General features: G+C 52.5%; 1 protein-coding gene across 5 annotated transcripts in view; it reads left to right on the plus strand.

The window, feature by feature from the left end:
• Positions 1–25,328, plus strand: part of NUP210 (nucleoporin 210) — a 103,565-nt gene that overhangs the window by 65,046 nt on the left and 13,191 nt on the right. For all 5 annotated transcript variants that reach the window (XR_006601569.1, XR_006601568.1, XM_045063374.1 and 2 more), the window contains 11 exons: positions 8,006–8,134; positions 9,184–9,311; positions 9,401–9,536; positions 11,114–11,176; positions 11,362–11,541; positions 14,603–14,683; positions 15,682–15,813; positions 16,651–16,809; positions 19,234–19,325; positions 21,683–21,857; positions 23,229–23,404. Coding sequence is in view for 3 of the 5 variants with exons in the window: in XM_045063374.1 (XP_044919309.1) it covers positions 8,006–8,134; positions 9,184–9,311; positions 9,401–9,536; positions 11,114–11,176; positions 11,362–11,541; positions 14,603–14,683; positions 15,682–15,813; positions 16,651–16,809; positions 19,234–19,325; positions 21,683–21,857; positions 23,229–23,404 (1,451 nt within the window). In the remaining 2 variants the exon portion in view is untranslated. The remainder of the gene's footprint in view (positions 1–8,005; positions 8,135–9,183; positions 9,312–9,400; positions 9,537–11,113; positions 11,177–11,361; positions 11,542–14,602; positions 14,684–15,681; positions 15,814–16,650; positions 16,810–19,233; positions 19,326–21,682; positions 21,858–23,228; positions 23,405–25,328) is intronic.

Here is a 25,328-nt window from a genome sequence, read left to right on the forward strand (position 1 = left end):
AACCAGCGGTTTCCTGTCAGTCTTTTAATTAAAACATGATATATAAGCAGCAGTGTAACAGTGATAAGGAAGGCTGCTTTTGAAAGGTGTATCAGCTTTTTCTGTTTTCCCTGTGTCTTTCTTGACCGGCTCCCTGTTCTGGCAAATACAGACTCAGCTGTGCCCACGGTGTGGAAGGGTTTAAGATTCTGCTTTTTGTCAGGAGTTGCACCCTTAGTTTTTCCCCACCATGTTGCTATGTAGGCTGGCTGAGCTTTTTTTTTTTTTTTTTAAGATTTTATTTATTTATTTGTCAGAGAGAGAGAGGGAGAGAGAGTGAGCACAGGCAGACAGAGTGGCAGGCAGAGGCAGAGGGAGAAGCAGGCTCCTGCCAAGCAAGGAGCCCGATGTGAGACTCAATCCCAGGACGCTGGGACTTGAGCTGAAGGCAGCTGCTTAACCAACTGAGCCCCCCAGGTGTCCAGGCTGACTTTTAAAAAAATATATTTTTTAAAGGTTTGTTTATGTATTTTAGAGAGAGCATTGAGGGGAGGGACAGAGAGAGGGAAAGAGAGTCCCAAGCAGATTCGACTCTGTGCTGTGCTTAGAGCCCGATGCAGGACTGGATTCCATGACCCTGAGATCACGACCTGAGCCTAAACCAAGAGTCAGACACCCAACCAACTGTGCCACCCAAGCGCCCCGAGGCTGCTTTTATGTAATTGTTTGTACTTAGCTATTCTCTCTTTGTAGAGGATTTCAGTTGTTCAGATCTTTTTGCTTTTTAAAAACAGCACTACAGTTATAGCAAAGAGTAAAGCAAACAAACACCAAAATCCTAAATGTCTGCATATGTGTGTAAGGAGTTATTTTGCAATCATGCAAACAGAACTTTCTCCAAAACAAACGTACTATGGAATATACAAACAAAGACATGACACCCAAGCAGTACCATTAAACTGCAGTTCTGCCGTGGCCCTTAGACTGCTCTGACGTCCATTTCTCTGTTTGCACTCACTGACTGTCTTGACACAGGGAGTCACAGTTATTTGCCTCTGGAGTGGGACACGTGTAAAGGACATGAGGGTCACGAGCAGGGTTTCCCGGGATGGGGAACATACATGGAGGTGCTGTGCCACATGGCCCCTGATGTTTACTTTCAGTGTCAGTAGTAGGGAGTGGTGGGGACCATGGCAAAGTAGAAAGCAAAGACCGTTTCTGAGGGACAGCCACCAAGTGCCTCCAGGTGGCTTTTGTTTAATTTTTATTTTTAAAATTTTTTTATTTTTCAAAAGGTTTTGTTTAGTTCTTTATTTTAGAGAGAGAGCATGCATGCAAGTGTTGGGGGAGGGGCAGAAGGTGAGGGAGAGACTCTCCCAGCATCGAGTGGCAGACTCCATGCTGAACTTAGAGCCCAACAGGGGGTTTGATCCCATGATCATCACCCGACCTAGGCCAAAACCAAGAGTCAGATGCTCCACCAGCTGAGCCACCCAGATGTCCCCCACCCCACCTTTCGTTTTTGTTTTTTGTTGTTGTTTTTAAAGATTTTATTTATTTGAGAGAGAGAGACAGAGTATAAGGGGGGGGGAAGCAAACTCCCACCTAGCAGGGAGCCCTATGTGGGGCTTGATCCCAGGACCCCCAAGATCAAGATCTGAGCCAAAGGCAGACGCTCAACCAACTGTGGCCCCCAGGCACCCCATCTTTTATAATTTTTAATACCAGCTTTATCATGGTATAATTCGCATACCATACACCTTGCCCATTTCAAGTGTAAGGTCAGTCGGTGTTTAGTCACTAGGAGACACGTGCATTCAGGACCACGGACAGTTCTGGAGCGTTTACATTCCCTGAGAAAGAAACCCCTGTACACTCTAGCTGTGTCCTCCCTGTTCTCACCCAGAGAAACAAAAGAGCATTGGATTTTGTCAAATGGCTTTTCTATGTCTCTTGAAATACTGATGTGGTTTTTGTTTTTTATCCTGTTGATATGATGTGTTGCATGAATTGCCTTTCAGACATTAAACCAACCTTGCATTTCTGGGGCAAATGCTACTTGATCATGATATGGAATTCTTTTTACATGTAACGAGACTCTGTTTGCTAATATTTCTTTGGGTTTACACTAACAGCCCTAAGAGGTACTGGTCTGTGCTTTTCTATCCCGTGATGTCTTCAGCCAGTGTGGGTATCCAGCAACATTGGCCTCACAGAATGAGGCCTGCTTCTTAGTTTTGGTAGAGTTTGTGTGGCATTGGTATGAAGTGCTCTTAAATATTGGGTAGAATTAACCAGTGAAGCCACTGGGACATGATCTTTTCTTCCAGGGCAGGTTTTTGATTATTAATTCTATCTCTTTATATGTTATAGGTCTATTCACACTGTTTCTTTTTGAGTCCATAGCTTGGGTCTTTATAGGACAGAATGCCCTTTTTAGGACAATTAAGATTTTTTGCTTTCTGGGTGTTTGTTCTGTTTTCACATTTACATCCCTCCAGTGATTGACCTTGGTCTCTTCCTGGCTGTGGAGAGGCTTTCTTTTGGTTCCGTCCCTTGGTGAGGAAGCATGTCATAATAATCCTGTTTTCTCAGAGGCAGAGTCTTAGCCGACAGAACCCCTTAGGTGTGTCACCATAAATCAGAGCAAGAAAACATTTTCTCTCGCCACCTGGGAACAAATGTGTGTTGTTAGAGGCAGGAGGAGGGTTACTAGAAGTCTGAGATCAGAGGAAACTGTCCCCAGAGTATTTTTGTTCCCTTTATAAAAGAATGGATAGTTCCCTGGCCATCACTCCTGCCATGTAAATGAGCGTTCACTGTCACATCCTTCATACTAAAAGGAAAAGCTCAAGTTGTAAATAATTCTGACCGCTTGAGATATGCCTTGCTTTGCTTTACTTCTGGAGATTAAAAAAAAAGAACTCCCTTGTTATCAGCAGGGCACCTGGGTGGCTCAGTCAGTTAAGTGTCTGCCTTATGGCTTGGGCCACAATCCCAGGGTTCTGGGATCGAGCCCTGTGTCAGGCTCCCTGCTCCGTGGAGAGTCTGCTTCTCCCTCTCCCTCAGCCCCTCTCTGCCACTGGTGCTGTCTCTCTCGTGCTCTCTCTCACACACATAAATGAATAATATCTTTTTTAAAAAGTCCCTGTTATCAAGAAGAGGGAAGCCTTGAGTTCAGAAAAAATGGGTACAGTGCCAACAAAACTTGAAGACCCCTTTAGTTACATTTACCTTGCCCCTTATCTTTTGAATAAGCCCAGAGCATAGATCTGTAGCCAGAGAGTGAACTCTCCTCCAAGAACAAGAGCTTCTAAGAGCCCGTGTTGGACTGGGCTGCCCCTATAGGTAGTGAGTCCCCCATCTCTGGAGGCAGCCAAACAGGAGGTGGGACACTTGTCTGGGAGACTCGAGATGGGATTTCAACATCAGAGCCAAGTTTCCCCAGGAGACCTCGAGTGCCTATATAGTCCCACAATATTAGGTTTACCCCCATGCCGTCCCTGTCAGTAGCAGAAACTAGGCTTCTCTAGTCAAGACCAGTAATGATGTTCCCATTCTAAGAGGGTCCCAGGAGAGCCCCAGCAGTTCTCTCTTGGTTGTGGGCAAGCCCTTGCTCATGTGTCTCATCCTGCCATGGTTCCCGTGGAACGAGACAGAGCACTCAGGGCAGGCACGACCCCCAGGACGAGCCTAGCACTGTGGAAAGCACCACAGCGTCCCATGTGGCGGGCCCCACGAGGCGTTCTCGGGGGCACCTTGACCATTGGGGTCTCTGCTTCCTGTCAACTCAGGCCTGGACAAAGACCCTTGCACCTTGAGGTAGAGCTTGGGCTCTGGTTCCCTCTGTCTCTTCTGTAACCTGCCGGAGGGGTTTTTCATGGAGCGTTGACAATCGGTGACAGTTGTTTCTGAAGGACGTTTACACATTTTCTTTGGCATTTTCCAGCTGCTAATTAGCAACATTCTCGTTTCCCTTAATCACAGAGATGAGAAAGCCCACAGCAGTTCTTCAATTAGCTCACAGAAGATGTTTCTTTCTTTCTTACTGATACACATTCAGGATGCAAGAATGTCTCCTGGGTGCGCTTCGGCTTCTGAGCATCTCTGGAAGGGAGCTGTCACGCTCACACACCAGGGCCATTATGAAGGCTCTCTGGCCACACAGTGGAGGGCCGTGCATGGCTGTGCTGAATTCTTACACCCCTTGCCCCCCACAAACTCCCTGAGAGCAGCCTTTAGTTCATTTCTGGCTGGCATGCCCCTAGGAGTGCTTACCTGACTGAAACTTATGGTTCCTTTTTTCTCACCCATTCTTTCCATTTCAAATCAAGTCCTCTACGCAGAACCCATGTAACTAGAAGGGGAGGCAGGGATGGGGGCACGTGACCTACTGTGCGCCAGGCACTTCATACCTTTAAAGTAATGCGTTCATTCTGCAAAGATTGGTGATGGTCCAGGTACTGGTAGTTGGTGGGGAACAAATCATGAGCCACATTGTTTGTCTCCGTATCCTCAGTCCTGTGAGGCCTAGCCAAGCACAGTGACCATGTATATTCAAGGAGTGTTTCCAGAAGCAAGAGGGTATGGGTAGCAGGTGGCAGCCATGGGCTTTGAACTCGGGTGTGTGTCCTGCTTTTCCCCTGAGAATGACCTGAGTACAGAGGTACCTGTCCCAGTCCTGGATGGATTTTCATCCAACATCCAAGCCAGGGCTCTTCCCTCTGCCTGTGACTTTCCTTTGTTTGTGGTCACCACTTACAGGTCTCAAGGACATGCCCTGACCACCACCCCCTACCCCATGCTATTGACAAGCACTCTTTAGTAGGAAATGGGAGCTGATGACTCCTGGGACATTTGGACATATTTGTAGGGCTCCTCCTCTTCTATAAACACCACCCATCAGAGGATAAGCCTGAAGCGTGTGGGGGCCTAGGGAAGCAAGGAGCTGAGCCGGTGCAGGCGGCATCTCAGGGGCTGGGCGGGTACGCGGGGACATCCACAGCATCACTCACAAGCGGAGCTGCCTCTGGCTCCACTAGCAGGGTCTTAATGAGCAGTAATGCATTCATCGTCTCTGAAGAGATGACAGGACTCTCCTCTCGGCTCAATACGTGCTGAAGTTCTCAGGTGGCACCTTCAACACCTAGAGATGAGAATTCGCTCTGGGCCTGGAGTGCCCCCTCCTCCTCCCCTCCATACGCAATGCCCCCGGATGTCAGTCAAGAAGCAGGTGGACCCAAAACGCCTGGAGAGGCAGACAGGCACAGTCCAGAGTTAGTAGTGATGCTGGTCCCCTCGCGGCCAGTAGATGCCTGGTAGACACCCTCCCTTCCCCAAGAGGGGCCAGTCTCACAGGCGGCCCAGCAGAGCTCGCCCTTGACGCCTTGCTCAGCAGGGGCAAGGGGAGTGGCTGTGTGGTGGGAGGACAGCTTGATGCTGCCCTCTGCGTCCGTCATTCGGAAGGATGAAGGCAGCCAGACGTCCAGCCTCTGGGAAATCAAGTGGAAGACGAATTGATTTCTGCTCGCCTTTTTGTCATTGTTTAAAATGCACAAAATGGTCCTTTTGAAGGGGGAGGGGAGAGCTAGAAAAAGCCCTCCGTGCTTTTACCTGTGAGGGTCCATCTGCCGCCAGTGTAACATGTAATTTCTCAGCGCCGTGAAGGACGCACTGGCCCCTGACAGCACCGAGTTCCACAGGAGGATTAGATTGGAGCCTTGAATTAGGTTTTCAAAGATAGCTCTGGTTTCTCTCTCGAATTTGTAAATGCATTCACATTAAGGGAAAAGGAATAAGCTGGGTGAATCATCCCCGGCCAAAGGGGAGGCCTGGTGCTTCCCAGACCCCGCTCCTTGGCCCGTATTTTGTACCAGACTCGGGTGGCGGTGGCTCAAATTGCCAAGGCATTACTCCAGGATACGACTGTGATTTCCACTATGGGATCTTTGTTAATCAACTTTAAGTCATAGTGCAGAAGAACTTGGGCACGCCTCCTCGGGGCTAGTGTGCCCTTGAGCTCAATGATACTGCCAGCGTGGCCAAGCTTGCTAATCTTCCATGCCCCCAGCTCACTGTGGGCTCGGGCCTCAGTCTCAGTCCTGGCCTTTTCCTGGCCTGCCCTCTTCCCCTGCCCACAGTTCCATTTTGGTTGCTGCGGGCATCTCGCTCTGGCAGAGTGTGGTAGAAGGAGCCCTGAACTGGGAGCTCAGGCACCTGGCTTTTCTTCTCAGTGCTGCCCCTTCAAGGCTCGGTTCTCAACCTCTGTGGGCCTCAGTTTCCCCCATATGTGCACTGAAGGAGTTGGACTGCAGTCAGTACTTCCCAAAGAGATGAGGGTACATGGGTTTGCAGACTGTTTTTTTTTTTTCTAGAATTTGTAGTTCTTCACAAAGTTAATATTAAAGCTAAGCAGACAGACTAGAATACCAGGTTTCTTTGCCATCACTACAGTAACCTAGAGCTGTACCCTGGGTCTTGGTCTGATCAATACATGTTTATTGGGGACTGAGCCTGTGCCAGACGCTAGGCCCAGCCCTGAGAGAGGCTGGTGAGAAGATAGCCTGGGGGAGGATGGACACTAGACAATGATCTCTGTCACAGCCCAATTGTAAGCAATAAAGCTGCACCAGGAAAAGTGAGCAGCAGAAGCAAAGAAGCCTTAGCTGTCTAATTTGGGAAGACTTTCCTAGGAAGGATGCTTGAGCAGAAGCCTGAAGGATGAGGAGGAGCCAGCCGGTGAAGATGGGGTGCAGGGAAAAAAGCCCCAGGTTGTTAAGATGGGCTATGCAGCCCTGAGGCAGGCAGGCCCTAGCTGGCTTTGAGAACCAGAGCAGAACAGTGGCTGCTGGAGCCTGACGGTGGTGAGGGAGCAGGTTTTGCAGTGACATTAGAGCCCTGGGCAAGGGCCAGCTTCATGCCAGTTTCTTCTAGGACATATGAAGGATTTGGACTCATTTTCTGGGCCACCTTCAAAGGATTTTAACCTGGATATAATGTGACCACGTTTGGATGTCTCCTTTGGTTCAGAAACCTGCTTTTCTTCCCCCCACAGGTTCTTAATACTGACATTGTAGCTTTTCAAACACTGAATCCCTGTAAACTGCCCCCCTTCCTACCTCCTGCCAAATGACTCCACCAGCGCAAACTGCAGCCAGCAAAGCCAGGGCCAGACAGGGATGGGAAGCCACCCTCTGGACCCAGCCACCAGCTCCGTGGCTTACCCCCCACCTGCCCAGCCCCAGACCACCCAATTGAGATACATGCCTAAGCAATACAGCATACCACTGTGGGCACATTGGCAGCATGAGATAGTGATTATCGTGCAGTTTGAATGTGGGATCTGTGAAGCAGATAGGGAAAGAGGGAGGTTTAAAATGGGGGTGGGGGTGTCTTTGCAGCGAAGACTGGAACACAGTCACTCAGGTGTGTCCCTCCACTCAGAATCTTCACGAGGTCCCTACTTCAAACACAGCCAAGGCAGACATGAATGTCGGGATGAATGAGACTCACAGAGCGAATATTTGAAACTGTGGTGGCCTCTGTGGTCTGTTTACAGGTTCTGAGATTCTGTGGGGTCAGATGAGGACTGCCAAGTGAGAGTTTCGTTCAGAAAGGAGCTATGTCACGCATAGCACAGTCTTCTACTGCTGAAGCTGCAGAGGCAGGTGGCATGCACTGGAGATGTGAAACCCTGGTTGGTGCCCTTGTGCGTGTCCGTGGCCTCTGACTGCCCTGCTTTGAGCAACTTCCATTTTTTTAAATCTTAAATTGTAAATCTTAGTAGGTTGAAGTAAATGTACTTCAAGATCCACCCTGGTTCTATCATGTTACATTTCAAGCCCTTCGCCTGGCTGGCAATGAGGGCTCAAAACGAGGAGTAGGCAGGACAGTAGCTGGGTTAGGATTTTCCTTGTCCGCTGCTTCTGTGCCCTGGCCTGGAGGCCTCCTGGAGGTGGTGTCTCATGGGTGATGGGCTGATGCCACAAGCAGCTGTCAGACTGAGCACCACTCCCCAACCTTGCAGGTGCACCCTTTGCTCCCAGGCATGTCAACCATCATGATCCACGACCTGTGCCTTGCCTTCCCAGCCCCAGCAAAGGTGGATGTGTTCGTCTCGGACATTCAGGAGCTCTACGTACGCGTGGTGGATAAGGTCAGTAGCAACTTCCTGACAGGGCCCTCCGCTGCTGGTTCACAGAAATGCGGAGAGTGGTGAGGCTGCAGGAATTACTTTCCTCATGCCCTTTGCTCTTTTTTCTGGTCTCTGGGTCCCTCTACCCACCTCCTGAGTTGTTTGGAGCTTCTAGAGCTGTCTTGCCTCCGTCCCTCCTTGTGCACGATGTGGAGGGACCTCTGAGTTTAGACTTCTACACCAGTTTATGTCAGGAAAGTTCAGCTGTAAGTTCTGCCTGAAGTTGTCTCCTCCTTAGACCCAAGGTGGAAATGCCCGTCCTCTAGCTGATGTAGGTTACTAGTCTACACTAAGCAAGGCTTACACCCTGCTGATGGTGAATTTCTCCCTGTTGTGTGGGTTGTGGATTCGTGGGAATCTTAGTGGCAATGAGTAAAACACACTACTGCTAAGTGCTTTTGGGAAAGGAATACATGACAGATCTGGGCTTTTCTTGAATGCCAATAGGAATTTATCTTGCTGATACCTGAAGGAGCTATGGCCAGGCTTACGAGGGTCTCTGGTTCCTAGTTTCCTGACCAGAGAGAATGGTTAGTATTAAAATGTTTGAGCAGCTTACAGTACCCAAAAAGCCAATATTCTCTTATGTGACTTCAGATATTCCTTCTGTGGTCCTATTTCCTCATCAGACTTCGGTTTCTTCACTAAACATGTCTGACGCTTGGTATGCCAAGGCTCTTACTGTATACGCTGCCAGGTGTGAGCAGTTTGGTCAGTGACCATTATTGAACGCCTACTGTACGTCATCCTGGCTGCATCTTATCACTCTAACTAGCTTCTTAGCTCTTTAAGAGTGGGGAGTGTAATTGATGAATCTGAGTATCCCCAAAGTCCCCTGTGTACAGGAAGCACTTAATTGATGTTCATTTGTTGATTGGCCTGTTATCTGGAGCTCAGCCTGGGCCGGTGGGTTTGAGGTTAGCAACGCTTTGGCAGAAAGCCTTGGAGTGCCACCAGTGCTAGAATTAGTCACTCAAAGACTACCCTGAATCTCTGTCCCCACGATGCAGGTGGAGATTGGGAAGACGGTCAAGGCCTATGTCCGCGTGCTAGACTTTCACAAGAAGCCTTTCCTGGCCAAATACTTTGCCTTCATGGACCTGAAGCTCCGAGCGGCTTCTCAGATCATCACGTTGGTGTGAGTCCTCCCAGGCGTCCCAGAAAGCCATCTCAGGGATAGCACTGGCAGGTTGAGGGGAGAAGTCCCAGCCCTTCCCTCTGTTCCAGGGCCCTCGACGAAGCCCTTGACAACTACACAGCCACGTTCCGCATCCATGGTGTGGCCATTGGCCAGACCAGTCTCACCGCAACGGTGATGGATAAAGCTGGACAGCGAATCAACTCGGCCTCCCAGCAGATCGAGGTAAAAGTAGGCAGCCATGTGGTGTCCATCCATCCCTCGCCACCTGTACGCATGGAGTGGGAAACGTGTCATTATTGCAACAGGCTTGGAGTTCTAGGGGTCATCCAGGAAGCTGCCATGGAGAAACCATATTAAGATCTCTGCCCTGCCGTGTCCTCTGACTCAAAGGGAGCTCCCCCCCAACCAGTCCTCGGGAAGGTAGCACCACAGGGAGGGGTCTGAGGAACTCCCATCTCCCTCTGGGACATGGGGGACAGGTTGTCACTCAGAGATGTCACTCAGAGGAGAGAGCCACTTGTCACATGGCCGGGGAGGGCACAGTACTCTGTAAAGCCTTAAGTGCCAGAAAGGAGTAGCTGGGCAGGAGCTGTGGGCCAATTAGGCTCACATCTAGAAGCTCATCCTGACCATTGCTCCAAACCAGCCCTCCGAAGGAGTGGGCTCCTGTCATGGCAGCTCCTGGAGCAAGTGGGGATGTCAGGAGTCATCTCCATGTGTGAGTTAGGACTGTCTTGTGACCTTAGGTGTTTCACAGGAGCCTTCTAGTCCTCAGGGGCCAAGGCAGCCATGGCTCCAAATTCAAGTCCAAGTTTCTCCCTCAGTGGCAGTGCTGAGATGCGTGCCCTCCCGTCGGCATCCTCCACAGGCCTGTCCACTCAGCGGCTGGCAGGCTTTATATTAAATGGTTCTGAAGCCGGCAGTTGTGGTTTGTGCCTCTGGATGGAAGGGCTCCTTTCTGGTGATGGAGAATTCATTTCTGCCTATAAATAGCGCAACACCACAGAGATTAATCCTCATGTACAAAGCAGCCCCTTGGCCAACTAGGCTCTGTGCTCCGGTCCGGGTTCCTCCTGCGCTCCTGCTAGGTGGAGCCGGGGGGGTGGCCAGGCAGGAGGAGGACGTCAGGCCTTCCATGGTGCAGAGAGACAAGGACGTCCTTGTCCCTGACCACCCCCCGCAACCCCTCTTCCTTCATCTGAGAATTTTGAGAGCATCGAAAAAGAGAATTGTCCCCGGGCAATTTATCAGTAGAAATTGGAGAAATGCTGTGCAAGGGGGAAAACCTTGAAGGCAGCGGAATGTGAACTTTGCCATGTATCAAAATCCCCTGGAAGACTTGTTAAAACACAAATTTCAGGGACAATCCCCTTGCCATTCTGATTCCATAGATCAGGGTGGGCTGAAGAATGGGTATTTCTAATAGATCTCAGGTAACACTGATATGGCTGGCCAGGGGACCATGAGGTGAGAGCCTTTTAAGAAGGTTTCATGTGACAAAGATGTGTTTATTTTCACGGGGCTTCAGGTCTGGCGAAACGAAGCAGGGTTGCAAACAGCAGAACCTGCCCCTGGGTACCACAGATCCTCAGGCCCTGGACCGGCTGAGGTCCTGGGGAGGGGAACTCAGGCTCTTCTTGAGCTCAGCAGGACCCAGGTCCACCCCAGTCCCCTCTCCCAGAGCAGGGACATCCAGGAGCCACGTGTCCCTCTCCCTGAATATGTTCAGGGTGGATTCTGCCCAGCCGGGTGCACTCAGAACACAACAGCCCCCTTCTCTCTTTTGTTTCCACATGCAGGTCTTTCCCCCATTTAGGTTGATACCCAGGAAGGTGACGCTGATCATTGGGGCCATGATGCAGGTAGGAGCCGAAGGCTGCATGCTTGCCCACACCCAACCTGTGGCCCCTGCCTGGCTCCAGTCCGCGCCCCACCCCCACTCTGGGCGTCAGGAGGCTGAGATGGAGAGCTTGGGTGTGTCGGCGCCCTTGCCTCCAAGGATGAGACCCAGGGGCTGACTGGGCACTGCTGCTTCTCCCTGCTCCAGATCACCTCGGAGGGCGGCCCGCAGCCCCAGTCCAATATCCTCTTCTCCATCAGTAATGAGAGCGTTGCCGTGGTGAACAGCGCGGGGCTGGTGCGGGGGCTGGCCGTCGGCAATGGCACTGTGTCTGGGGTCGTGCAGGCTGTGGATGCTGAGACTGGCAAGCTTGTCATCGTGTCTCAGGTAATGCACATGGGCTCCTCTGGTCATGGGGGCTCCTGAAGCCTCTAGTTGTGGGGTGCACTTCTCCCCCCAGCAGCTGGCATGCCAGTCAGCCGTGATGGCAAGGAGGTCTGTTTACTGGGGTCGGGCTGTTACTGGTCCCAAGGACACTCCCCCCTTCCTGAAGGCCTGGCTTCTGCCCTCTGAGTCCACAGCCCCTCTCTGCCATCTGCCCTCCACCAGGGCCAGCCCGGCCAACCTGGGGACATCTTCTCCAGACTGAGTCTCCCTAGCTGCTTCTTTTTTTTTTTTTTAAGATTTTATTTATTTGACAGACAGAGATCATAAGTAGGCAGAGAGGCAGGCAGAGAGAGGAGGAAGCAGGCTCCCCGCTGAGCAGAGAGCCTGATTCAGGGCTCTATCCCAGGACTCTGGGATCATGACCTGAGCCAAAAGCAGAAGCTTTAACTGAGCCACCCAGGCGCCCCTCCCTAGCTGCTTCTTAAAGGACAGGATCTCCAACGCTATCCCTGCCCTGGGGACATTCCAAGGCATGACAGCAGACTCTGCACTGGGCACTTTATCCTTAACTCCTTTAGCTCCCCTGGCACCCCTGCCCCCGGACATTTGCTGCTACCCAGTTTCCCTATGATGGGCCTAAGGAAGAGCTAGGGGCCCAAGGCTTGGGGACATTCAGATGGAAGAGAAGGGTACTGTTGCCTCCGACATGCTTTATGGCTTAGTGTGGGTTTTCAGGAGTGTGCATAGCTTGGCTACTACTGTAAGCATGGACAGTTGGACACCAGTAGGATTTTAGAAGCAGACTTGTATTTTCAGGAAAAAAGGAAAACCTGAATCATGAACTAGTCACTTTTGCCACTGCAGGTTAAGTTATTCCCCAAGCTTCTTGGCTGGACTCCGAGACATTTACGAAGTGCTTTTCTGGATTAGCAGACATTGGAAGGCGCAGCTAGAGGAGTTTTCCCCGTAGTGGGGGTTCTTCCTGCCCCTAATCAGCGGCCCTGATTCCACGTGGGAGAAAGTTGGTTTCTTTTTTGTTTCTTTTTTCTTTTTTTTCTTTCTTTTAAGTAAGCTTCACACCCAGTGTGGGGCTTGAACTTAAGGCTTTGAGATCAAGAGTTGCATGCTCCACTAATTGAGCCAGCCAGGTACCCTAAACATTGATTTCTAAGTCTGATCATGTTCTTTGTTTCCTGGGGGTGGGCACCTCATTGGGCTCCTCAGGGGAGATGGGAGAAGGTCTCCACGTGCTGAGGACTTGAGTTCTCCCTGACAGCCTGTGAACATGGTGACTTGCGGAAGTGTCTGCTCTAGCAAGACCATGGACAGCCTTTTCAGAACCCCATTTCCTGGTTCCTTGTCTGGCATAAGGGCTCCCTGGAAGGTGTCCGTGAGCTCCACTGTGTTCACCACATCTGAACACAGGGCACCCAGGGGAGCTGGTGTGCGTATCATCCAGGAGAAGGGGAGGCTAATGCGTCCTTCTTCCCCGAGGCTGACTTTGATCCGACATTGAGTTCATTGATTTACTCCCTTTTGCTGGAGTTTCAGCATCTCTGCAAGGATTGTGCTTAAACCACAAAGTCTTTTTGAATCATGGAGGTAGATGCCCTGATTCTACCTATCGATTTTATAAAGCCGACAAGAAAGCCTTGGGAATGTGAATCTGCCCTGTGGCATATAGCAGGATTCAGATAGACGTCCTGGAGAATAAGATGAAGGACCAACGAGGTGTTGCTTTTTTTTCTCCCCCCTTCTAAAGAAAGGATTGCAGCTTCGGGAACTAGTTTATTTTTCTCCTCCTGAGGGCCCAGGTGGCTGAAGTGGCAGCTGGCTGTGACTTCAGCTGGAGGGGCAGACAGCCATGCAGTTCCCTCCCAGCCACTTCTCTTCCTGGTCTGACCTCGCTGGGCCACCTCTCTCTGTGTCTCCCATCTGGCAAGTCAGGAGAGGAGCTGGGTTAAGGTCCTGGTGCCCCCTGGCAGCTGGAAAGGTTGGGCCACCAGCACCAGCTGAAAGCCATCTTCTTGAGCCCAGGCAGGTAGGGGCTCAGCTGAGTCCCATGTATCCACAGAGTGTGTGGGAGCTCAGAAACTCCTGGTTCCATCTGTCCAAACCAGGTCACCGATGCAGCACCCATGGCCAGGGTGTGGGCCGGGACTAGCAAAAGGAGACCAGGCTGTGAAAAGGACAAAAGGAAGGACAGGAATGGATATTTATTGAATACCTACTAAATGCCAGGCCTTAGTCCGGATCACAGGAGGTGGTCCTTGTATGAGCAAAAAAGGCTTACAGGTTTTAGTAGCCTGGGTTTAGCAAGAGTCAATAGCACTATAAAGAAACTTAATAAAGTCAAACTTTTTTTTTTTAAGGTTTTATTTACTAACTTGAGAGACAGAGCATGAGTAGGGGAAAGAGGCAAAGGGAAAAGTAGGCTCCCCACTGAGCTGGGAGCCTGACACAGGGCTCCATCCCGGGGTCCTGGGATCATGACTTGAGCCAAAGGCAGATGCTTAACCGACTGAGTTGCCCAGGTGCCCCTAAAATTAATTTTTGACCAGATTAATTCAAGTACAGACTTCAGGATAAAAGAGCATATACAGTCTGCTCTAGCCAGATTCTGTGTCCTGCCTTCGTCACAGTACCCTATTCACTTACAGAGAGACACATGCTAGATTTGGGGTTGGGAGACTCTGGAATCCTGTCCTGTGAGGGCCACCCAGAAGAGCCAACCCCAGTCACTGCCCCCAAGTCCTTGAAGTGCGGACCTGGAGCAGGTGGCTCAAATAGGCCTCTTAAGCTCAGAGGCCCAAGGTGGGACCCCCAAGGGAACAGGAAAAACAGCAGCCAGATCTCTGGGGGGGTGAGCCACCCACAAAGCCAGGCTGCGTCGGGAAGAGAAGCAGGTGCTGGACATCTTGTGAGGACCTCCTGGCCTGCAGGACCCTAAGCTGGCCTTGACAAGATCCTCCTTCCCTGGAGGGGTCCCTTCGTGTGATACCCGTTGCTAGCCCCTAGTCCCTTCTGCAGCCAGCCTGAACTCCCAAAGCCCTTCTCCTAGGACCTCGTGGAGGTGGAGGTGCTGCTTCTCCAGGCGGTGAGGATCCGAGCCCCCATCACTCGCATGAGGACAGGAACCCAGGTGAGGCGGGAAGCTCTCCGGCCCCTCCCATCCGTGCTGGCTGTCTGAGCAGCCTCCTAGAGGGTCTTGGGCTCTGAGTTCTGGTTGAGCTTGGCTGAGTCATGGCTAGGTCGCTATTCCTTCTCCCATTCAGCAGGCCCCCCAACAGTCCATGGGTTCAGCTCTAGCTTTAGGAGCCTTCCCCATATTTCCTGCTCCAGGTCCCTTGTGTTTTCTCCAGCACAATTACTGAGGGACACCTGTGCCCCCGCCCCACCCCCCCAGAGTCTGCCAGCTTCCCAAACCTAGAATAGCACCTGGCATATAACAGGAGCTCATGCTTGTATGGCGGGTACTCTGCTCCACGCTTTCTATGCAATAATTCAGTCAATGTTTGCTAACAACCCGTGAGGTTGCCCCCCATGTCATCTCTCTGATATGGATGAGGAAATGAATGCATGTAGAAAGCTTATGGCCTGGGCCCTAGGTCACACAACTAGTAAGTGATAGAACTGGAAATCGACCTGACAGCCTGGCACGGAGTCTGCTCTTAGCTTTTGGCAGTATTCCTCCACGTGTTTTCCCTGGCGAGCACTCAGAAACTGCAATTCCCACCCATGCCCATCCCCCATGTGTGGGGACCCCCGGTTAGGTTGAAAGAAAAGAGCAGAGGCAGGGACCCAGGGCAGAATGAGCTGTGCCATCTGGGAGACTGCCGGCACCCTGGAGCTCCGGGGGGGGAGGGGGGGGTCATATCATGAAGAAGGGGGTCGGTCAGCCAAGATGAGACACTGTCCACAGCCCAAGAAGGACAGTACACAGAGGGGCTTGTTCTGTCTTTCATTTGATCATTGGCTGTTCTACCCGCCCCTCCTGCACCTGCACTGGGCCCATCCAGGTAAGGGAAGAATGGGGCACATGTCCCATGGCACAAAGGAGACAGTCAGTGCCCTGGGGCTCTGGGGGGCCCTCTCGGCAGCGGGACTCCTGTGGTCATAGGCCTGCCTTCTCTCCTGCAGATGCCTGTTTATATCACTGGGATCACCAACAATCAGAACCCTTTCTCCTTTGGCAATGCTGTGCCAGGCCTGACCTTCCACTGGTCTGTCACTAAGCGGGACATCCTGGACATCCGGGGGCGACACCACGAGGTAACTACCCACCCAGGGCCCCCTCCCCCAGCATGTGCGCCAGTGTCCAGAGCAGGAAGGTCTCTCCCCATATTTCTGCCCATGAGGTCTGCACCCTCCCTCCCAGGCTACTGCTAGCCCCATTCTATCTCTCAAGGCTCGTCTGGACAGCTTCTTGCAAATGCTGCCACCACAACCATCATCCCGTAGTGTCCTTCCTCCACTCCCAGTCTTCTCGTGTCCCGGAATCTGGGCTCCTAGCTCTCCCTCCTCGTAGCCCTTTCCACTTGAAGCACACACTGCTAAGTGCTACAGATGGGCTTCATAGTAGCCAACTTCAGAAGGCAGCAACAATGACAGGCTGTGGGGAGGCTGCAGAAGTTCCAGAACATCACAGGGGTCAGGGTCCCTAGTCTGTAACTTCTCACGTTCTCTCGGAGGTGATGCCGGGCAACCCTGGGGCTTTTTCCAGATTTTTCCCTAAGGACAAACTCTCCTCCCCTTAGCCCTTCTTAGAGGGACCCTGGCCTTTCCTCAAACCTCAGAGCTGGAAGAAAAGGTACTGGACCCGTCTTAGTGCTGACTAGAGCCCACCTAAGGGAAAGGACTTGGCGTATGTCACCCAGTGCACCAGTGGGGAAATGGGACAGGGAGTCAGCCCTGGTGACTCTGGCCTGCCACCCCCAGTGCACTGTGGTCATGCAGGGCCCAAGTAGGAGTTGGTTTGGGAGGTTTCTTCTTACCTTACCTGTGCACAACAGGGAGTGGGTGGTTGGGAGGGTCCTGTACCCAGGACCAGCTGTCAGGGGTACCAGGGCCCTAGGCCTTTCCTGAGAACGCGTTTGATGTCTGTCCCAGGCTTCACTACAGCTGCCGTCACAGTACAACTTTGCCATGAATGTGCATGGCCGGGTGAAAGGCAGGACCGGGCTGCGGGTGGTGGTCAAGGCTCTGGACCCTGCTGCTGGGCAGCTGCACGGCCTCGCCAAAGAACTCGCCGATGAGATCCAAATCCAGGTAAAGGGGCAGGGGGACAGGAGCCACCATTAGAGGGAAAGCCAGTGTGCCCATCCCACACCCCAACCCAGGGCCATTCGGGCCCACATGAGCCCTGCTACCACTCCTACACCTGATGGCTTCTCAGTCTGCAGGGGCCAGGAGTATATAAGGTGCTGTGGGAGCCCAGAGTTGAGGCTTCCCTGGGCCAGCAGGATGGGGGCGGGAGGCTGGCAGGCCGGGTGGCTGGCAGGCCAGGTGGCAGGAGCAGTGTGTACAAAGTCCGGGAGGCATGAAATAACTTGGTGTATTCCCCAAATAGCAGATAATTCTATGCTTGGTGTTGGAAGCACCTTCGTGGTAGGAAGAAGCTGGAAAATTGTGAGGCATTCATTGAATTGTCTGTGTTTATTTCACAAATACTCAGCACTTAGCAGAGGCATACTTGCCTTTCTCCACCTCCCAGTGTTGTCTGTCCTGGGAGGTGCTCCCATGAAGTCCGCAGGGGCTGCTGCTTGAGGACAAGCCTGCGGCCCAAGGGGGAAGGGGTCCAAGTGTCCCCTCCAGGTTGTGAATGGGCGGTGGGCCCAGAAAGGCCTAAAGGGCTGTGCTGTGTGGACGACCTGAGATGGCTCTTCTCCCTCCTGGGACTCGACACCCGTTATTTCTGTCTCTGGCCTGCCCTCCTACCTCCCCTGTCCTTCGGGGCCCTTGTAAAACTAGGAGGGGACAAGTTGCTTCTGAAGAGCATTTTTAGCTTCAGAGGGCCCCGTTCTGCCCATCTGGGACTCAGTAACCTCTGGGTCCCCCTAAATTGCAAAAAAAAAAACCTGAAAGTGGTCCCTAAATATCATGAGAAAAGAAACAGATTCAAGCCCCCTCGTGTCTGGTGCCTCTCACGGGATTAAAGACAGGGCTTTACAGCTTCCACATTCTGTGACCTCAAGTGAGACACTTAACATCTTTGTGCCTCAGTTTCCCGAGCTGACAGCTGGAGGCTTGAGTACCTCAGAAACTTCAACATGCTGGATCCAGCCCACAGATGTATTTGCTTTGGCTCATGCAACGCTCTAAAACAATTTTTATTTGTTGCCAACATTTAAAAATAGGAAGATGTTGTCTAAAAACCCAGTAGGCAGCTTGTCCTAAAGATTCGGTGTCTTGGTACACAGCAGAATCAGCAGGCGATGAGAAGCAGCCTCCCCTCAGCGGAGCCAGCCCCACCGCTCCCCCTTGTCATCCCCTGGGTGGTGAGGCCACGGGTCCGTCGCTGTTGACCCTGGTGCTCACACTATTGCTTTCCTGACACTTGAGTTAACAGGAAAGTAAGATCCCTCTCACAGCTACCTCTCCATCCGAAGAGGGGCAACAAAGAACATGCATATAAGAAAAGCAGGAGGAAACCTATTTATAAGTATGTCTCCCGGCCCATGCATGTATCCAAGTCAGAACCGATGCTCTATGCTGGGTACCCCCTGCCCAGGGCAGGGACCCCCCCCCCCACCGACATCAGAACCCCATCTTGCTCCCAGAGACAATTTATCAGTCACCATTTAGGAAGCACTGCTCCCATTGCCACATGAGGCCTGCTGTTTGAGACGAACGTGGCAAGGATTATTGCTTTTAGACCCATTTTACAGATGAGGACGTTTGGGCTTATGTATATGATCAGAACATAGCAAGGCTGGAAGGGAAGGAAAATTGGACCCTTTAGACTCCAGCCCATCTGATGAGATCAGAAGCCAGTGGGGGAGCACAAAGCTGGACTCAGCATCCAGGCCCAGAGGCCAAGAGAGGTCGTCCCAAGGCCCCCTAGAGAAAAGGACTTGGAAGGGTGGTAGGCAGTTAGGGTGCTTGTCGGGAGGGGTCTGGAGTTCCCATAAGAGCTGCAACCGTAGGCTGGGGAGCTGTGGCAGGCCTTGGGGCTCCTGGGAAGCGAGGATCAGATTTGATCTGATTCACTCCGACATGACCAGGTTTCTCACCTGCCAGTCTGGTTCACTGACCCACTTGCCCCCGCACCGTGTGGCTCCCAGGAGAGCAGGACAAGAGGGAAGATCAGGGCCAATGGGCAGCTAAGGGTTATCCTGACTTGGGCACAATGAGGATCAGCTGAGACAGACCCTGAGCCCTGTAATTCTGCACCCCTCCTTCCATGCCCACAAAGATCCCCCCCCACCACAGGAACCTGGGGAGTAGCCTGTGCTCCCTGGCTTCAATGGGGTATGCACACATGAGCCTGCCTGTCCACTCTTTCTCATCACACTCCTGGCCTCTGTTAAAAGCCTGCCCTACGCATCCCATTCCCTGCCATCTGGCAGGTGCCCCCAACGGTGTTCTTCATCTCTGCCCCTCCCCCCACCCGGTCTCACTGCCAAGAGCGGGGACAAGGGGCTGGACGGGACTCCAGCGCCTGCCAGGAACCAACCTCACCCTCCGTTCCAGGTATTCGAGAAGCTGCTGCTGCTGAACCCTGAAATAGAAGCAGAACAAATACTAATGTCACCCAACTCATTTATAAAGCTTCAGACAAACAGGTACGTGACTCAGCGCTCGTTTGCAGCAGGCTGAGGAGCAGCGCTCCACGTCCGACGACTCATTTGTCAAAGTTGTCAGACGCTTCCAGCCAGCTGCGTCCCTCTCTGTGCGAAGTGGGTGCGGCTTCTGCAGGCCCCTTCCCTGCCCCGCCAATTGCTCCTGCGGCTCCACGTTGCTGGTCCCCGTGGGCCTGTCTCTTCTTCCCTCGCGCCCAGCAAGCTTGTAATGCCCACTGCTCCAGTCCGTGACTCCAAAGGGGGAAAATGTACCACCTTGGAAGAGTTAAACTTCCAAATGCCCCTTTGTCTTCAAGACACGCTGCTCGGCGGGTAGCATTCCTGAATCAGCAGCGTGGGCATCTCCGGGGCACAGGGTGAAAGGCAAGTTCTGGGCCCCACCCCAGCCCTGCACTCAGCCAGGTCCCCACTCGGTGGGGGACGCACACTGACTGCGGTTTAATTCCTGTCTTGCCTTCATGCGGGTGCCTTTGGTAGCCCTGACTTGCATGTGAGTGGTGGTTTGCCACAGGGGGTGCTCCGAGGACCACAGGGTACTTGCATGTTGTGTGAAACACACATGTCTAAATACCATCTGGTGTGCCCGTGGTGGTGAAGAGGAGCATGGCACGAGAAGGGTGACAGTCAAACAAGGTATGATAGTTTAGCTGTAACCCAAAGCAGGGCCTTCTGTGCGAGACTTTAGGAGAGACATGTCAGATAGAAATGCTTGAACTAGGTCTTCTTTTCTTTTCTTTTCTTTTTTTTAAGATTTGATTTATTTGAGAGCGAGAGAGCTCAAGCAAGAGCAGGGGGAGGGGCAGAGGGAGAAGCAGACTCCCCGCTGAGCGAGAAGCCCTACTGGGGCTCCATTCCAGGACCCCGGAATCATGACCTGAGCTGAAGGCAGACACTTAACTGAGCCCTGCAGGCACCTCTTGAGCTGCGTCTTTTTTTTTTTTTTTTTAAGATTTTATTTATTTACTTGACAGAGAGAAATCACAAGTAGATGGAGAGGCAGGCAGAGAGAGAGAGACGGAGGCAGGCTCCCCGCTGAGCAGAGAGCCTGATGCGGGCCTCGATCCCAGGACCCTGAGATCATGACCTGAGCCGAAGGCAGCGGCTTAACCCACTGAGCCACCCAGGCGCCCTTGAGCTGCGTCTTGAAGGATGAGCAGGACCTCTGCAGGTTCCAAGGAAGGGGCTGGTGATGGGGCAGAAAGTTGCAGCCGAGGCAATAGCCCTTATTATCGTCGTTTGAGGAGGGTCCGTAGGGCTGCGTACAAAGAGCAAGGTGACAGAGGCTAGCCCTGGGGGCGAGCCCATTTCCTTCTTGTCGTTTTTTGTTTTTGTTTTTAAGATTTTATTTATTCATTTGACAGACAGAGATCACAAATAGGCAAAGAGGAGGAAGCAGGCTCTCAGGGAGCCTGATGCAGGACTTGATCCCAGGACCCTGAGATCATGACCTGAGCCGAAAGCAGAGGCTTTAACCCACTGAGCCACTCAGGCGCCCCTTGTCGTTTCTTTATTAAACAAAACACTGTGGTATTTGTCTTCTAACCAGTGAGGATCATTGGCAGCTTTACGAACCGTTTTCTGAGCAAGTAGCCCATTTTCACCCAGTCCCCTGCCCTTAGAAATTAGACAGGGCAAGACCATTGCTTCCCTTTCACAGTTGGGGAAACTGAGGGCCAAGAGAGGAGACACGAGGTGCCTCGAGGCATGCAGCTATCTGCTGGGCATTGGGACTGTGCTCAGAATCTGCCCGACTCAGGGCCCTATCCACTTTCCACTGTGCCAGGCCGCCTTATGTCAGTAAATGAGAAACAGTCTGCCCCAGAAACGATCTTTTTTTTTTTTTCATTTTTTTTAAAGATTTTATTTATTTATTTGATAGACAGAGAGGCAGGCAGAGAGAGAGGGAAACAGGCTCCCCGCCGAGCAGAGAGCCCGACACGGGGCTCGATCCCAGGACCCTGGGATCATGACCTGAGCCGAAGGCAGAGGCTCAACCCACTGAGCCACCCAGGTGTCCCCCCAGAAACGATCTTTACAGCAAATGTCCCATGCAAGGGATGGGAGAAGCTCAGCTGTCAGTGTTTTCTCCCAGGAGCAACGCTCTCCTTGGAACCATTGGTTTTCTATATTAGGTTTCCCACAGGGGACCAAGGAGGTTATGCACAGGCTGCCCACCCGGGTCCTAATGTACAGTGGGGCCAGGTTCAGGTCTTTCCTTATCCCAGGAGCCCTCAGGAAGCCCAGATGGCTGCATCTCAGGGCAGAGACGCCAGGCCCCTTCGCTGCGACCTGCTCTCCCTGCTACACTCTGAAAAACTGGGTCTGTTTGTTTTTCAAAGGGATGGTGCGGCATCTCTGAGCTACCGCGTCCTGGGTGGGCCGGAGAAGGTCCCCGTGGTGCACGTGGATGAGAAGGGCTTCCTGACGTCCGGGTCTGTGATTGGGACGTCTACAATCGAAGTGACTGCTCAAGAGACTTTCGGGGCCAACCAAACCATCATCTTTGCCGTAAAGGTAGGATCGTGTTCTCCTCCTGTTTTAGAGTAATGAAGGCAATAGCACTGAAGGAAAAACCTGCCCCTTGCAGGTGTAAAATGGTTCTATTCACCTTTGAGCTGAGAAATTGTATGGAAGAATTCACTGACAGATAACTTGGGGACAAAGGTCCCAGAGGAAAAGCTATAGCATCTTCTGGGTGTCACAGCTGAAGGTCCTTGTAGGTTACTGATCATAATGGCCTCATTTCACAGAGGGGGAAACAGGCCCAGCAAGGCCTGTGATCTGCTGGGACTGGCATCCCCGTGTCCCGATGGGGCCGCCGGTACCTGATTGGTGCCCAGGAGCAGTGGCTGTGTGTGCTAGATGCCCGGTGCAGAAATCATCACATTATATCCATGGTGACATGAAGAATTCAGTAACCAATTTTACAGGCAAGGAAAGTGAGACTTATTGTGGAAGTGAGTCACTCTTGGTGACTGTGAGGCAGAGCCTGGGCCCTAATCCACATGGGCTGGGCTCAGGGTTGTGTCTCCCAGCCTTATCACAACACTTTCCATGGCCCCCTGCCATTCCATGCTCCTTAGTGCTGGGGGCTTTCTCCTTGGGCATCCTTTGGGGAGGTCCCCCGGATTTCCCTCCTGTACCTCCTTGCCACAGGCTGAATCCTGAGTAACAGACAAGACACATGACTTCAAGTTTTGAGATTTTTGCCTGGGTCCCTGACCTGCTTCCTTAATTAGTGCCTTTTTGTTTCAAAGTGGGTGCCTTGCAGGGAACCCTCCACCCTACTTTTTGAGTAAGTGGAAGCTACTCATTGCTCATCCTACTTCAGCAAATAGGTATTGAGCACCAGCTGTTTACCTATCACTGCACCCACTGAGCTTCATCCCAGAAATTAGGTCTTTCGAGGGAGCAAATGTTCTGGCCAGGATAGATTTATCTCGGAGTTCGGGGGCCAGGAGCTCGGGTTTCCTCCTCCCCATCCTGCTTTCCCTGCAGCACCCACAGCCTCCCAGTGCCCCCCAGTTAATGCTTCCCCTGTAGTCCCCAATGGGCATTCCTTCACTTGAATGCCCAGAGAGCCAAGTTTCCCAAAGAAACCGAACATTCAAAGCCTAGGGGATATTTTGCAAAATGAATAACGATAATAATTTTTCAAAGTCACGGGTTTAGGCTCTTGTAGGTTGAGTTTTCTTTTCATGAGTCTGGCACGCTCTGTGGGAAGGCAGGAATCTCATCACTAGCTCAGGACTCTCAGGAGACCAAGGCCTTTCCTCCTCCTAGGACCCCCACGTCAATCTAGTCCCCGGTCCTTCCCGAGGGCGGTACCCAGCTGGGGAAGCTGGTTCCCAGAGCGGTCACTACCACATCTGCTCATGTCCTCAGGTGTCTCCTGTTTCTTACCTGAGGATCTCCATGAGCCCTGTCTTGCACACCCACAACAGGGAGGCTCTGGCAGCCCTGCCTTTGGGAATGACTGTGACCTTCACAGTCCACTTCCACGACAACTCTGGAGACATCTTCCATGCTCACAACTCGGTGCTCAGCTTTGCAACCAACAGGTAGGCTGTGGGAGACCCTCATTTCTCACGGGAAGGAGTGCCTCAGTTGGACCTGGATGGCAACTGGACAGTCTAGTGCCACTGAAAGGAGACTTCATTACCTGCGGTCACCAAGAGGAGGGGACATGCCACACTTGTAGGGTCCCAGGGGGAAACCCTGGGCAGGCTCCGGAGGCAGGAGTGAGGGGAAAACAGGCCAGAACCTTTATTACCATGTGGCAGGAAGCTATCGGTGATGTCCCCAGTGGGCAGGAGGTGACCTGACACCTGACCTGACCGACACAGGTGTCGGGTTTGGGTTTGGGGTTGGAGGGCTTGAGGTAAGACTTCTGTATACCTGGGAAAGCCCATCGCAGGGGACATGGAACCACGACACAGTCATGGCCAATGAACTGGCTCTGTGATAGGCAGATGCAAAAGTTGGTCACCCCGTAAGGCCACACCTTCCAGCACTCTGGTGCTGGTGAGGAAGGAGTGTGATGTTCACTGCCTCTGCCGTGTCTCACTGACGCCTCACTATAGCCCATTTACTGAGGCCCAGAGAGTTCAAGCCACTTGCCCTGGGTCACACAGCCAGAAAGTGGGGTTTGAATACCAGGTCGCATCTGGCTCCATGGGCAAGTCATTTTGGCTATCTCTTATAGCTGTTAGCTGCACTGTATTTTGGAAGGTCTCAGGTGAGGTGACAGGGTGCTCTCCAGAGCAGGAAGAGAGCTGTGGCCTCCATCTGGGCCCACTGAAACCTCTGACTGGGTCTGCTGGAGCAGTGAGTCTCAAGGCGTGGTCCCCAGACCAGCCTGGCCAACAGCAGCCAGGAGCCCTTAGAAATGCAAGTTCCCAGGACCCAGCACTTGGTGTTTTTAGGAGACCTGCCGGTGATTTTAAAGCCTCTGGTACATACTAGCTAAAAGCAGGAGAGCGAGCCATTGGGCACAGGAGGAAAGAGGACAGCTTAGGCGGTGGTTCTAGGGAATACGGGGACAGAAGAGTATATGCAGGTGTGAGTGACCATTGCAAGTTGGCCTCCCCGCAGGCCTGCAACAGATGTGTTCCCTGTGGCTCACATACCCAGGGCCAAGCACTGGGGAAGTAGCATGGTAGGAGGACTGGGGTTTGGAGTTAGGCCCAGTTCAAGCCCCAGCTCTATCCTTTGTGGACCCTTCCCAGGCAAGGCAACTCATCTCTCCAGGCCTCAGTCTCCATACCTGTCATGTGGGGAACCTGCCTCATCCTTAGGGCCATCAACCAAGGCCATAGTCATGAAGGCCTCCGGCAAACCATGGAGCTCTGTGCCCATGGTCTGAGCCGTGCCTCGGTCTGGGACCAAGGCTACCCTGGAGGAAATGGAGGCAGGTTCTCCCAGCCCCTCGGCTACCCCACAGAAGTCGTGCTGGCCCTTTTGTGGTGGGAGCCCATCTCCTGGGGACCAGTCAGGGCTGAGGGATCAGAAGGCAGTGGAGGGAAGTGATAAAGCCAGAAACCCTGCCTCTCTGGCCGGCCAGTGCAGGCCTGGTGCTGACCAAGCATGTGTCACGCACCAGCTGCTGGTCCCTGTGCTTTATAGCCGCCGACCTGGTTTAACACTATGTCAAGCCTAGGACGCCATGGGTTTATTCTCATCCCCATTTTAAAGGAGGCAGAGGACAGAGGTCGTGCCTCCTCCCACTGGTCTGTTGGGAAGGGACTGACAAGCGCTTTGTAACTCCCCTTGCCCTCTGGCCTCAGCTTTCCCTTCTAGAACATGGGGACGTGCTCCAGGCCACCCCAGCTCTGGGCCAAGGGCTCCTCCTGGGACAGAGGAGAGGAGGTCAGGTTTAGCATGGCCTGCAGTGGCCCCAGATCTGCACCAGCTGCTCAGTAACCTTGAGCCGGAGGGACATCTGGGGCCACGGTCAGCAAGAAGCTTGTCTGGGCAGGGGCCTCC

The sequence above is a fragment of the Mustela putorius genome, unplaced genomic scaffold (genome assembly GCF_011764305.1).
Source record: "Mustela putorius furo isolate JIRA1106 unplaced genomic scaffold, ASM1176430v1.1 tig00003850_pilon_pilon_pilon, whole genome shotgun sequence".
Classification (NCBI taxonomy): Eukaryota; Metazoa; Chordata; class Mammalia; order Carnivora; family Mustelidae; genus Mustela; species Mustela putorius.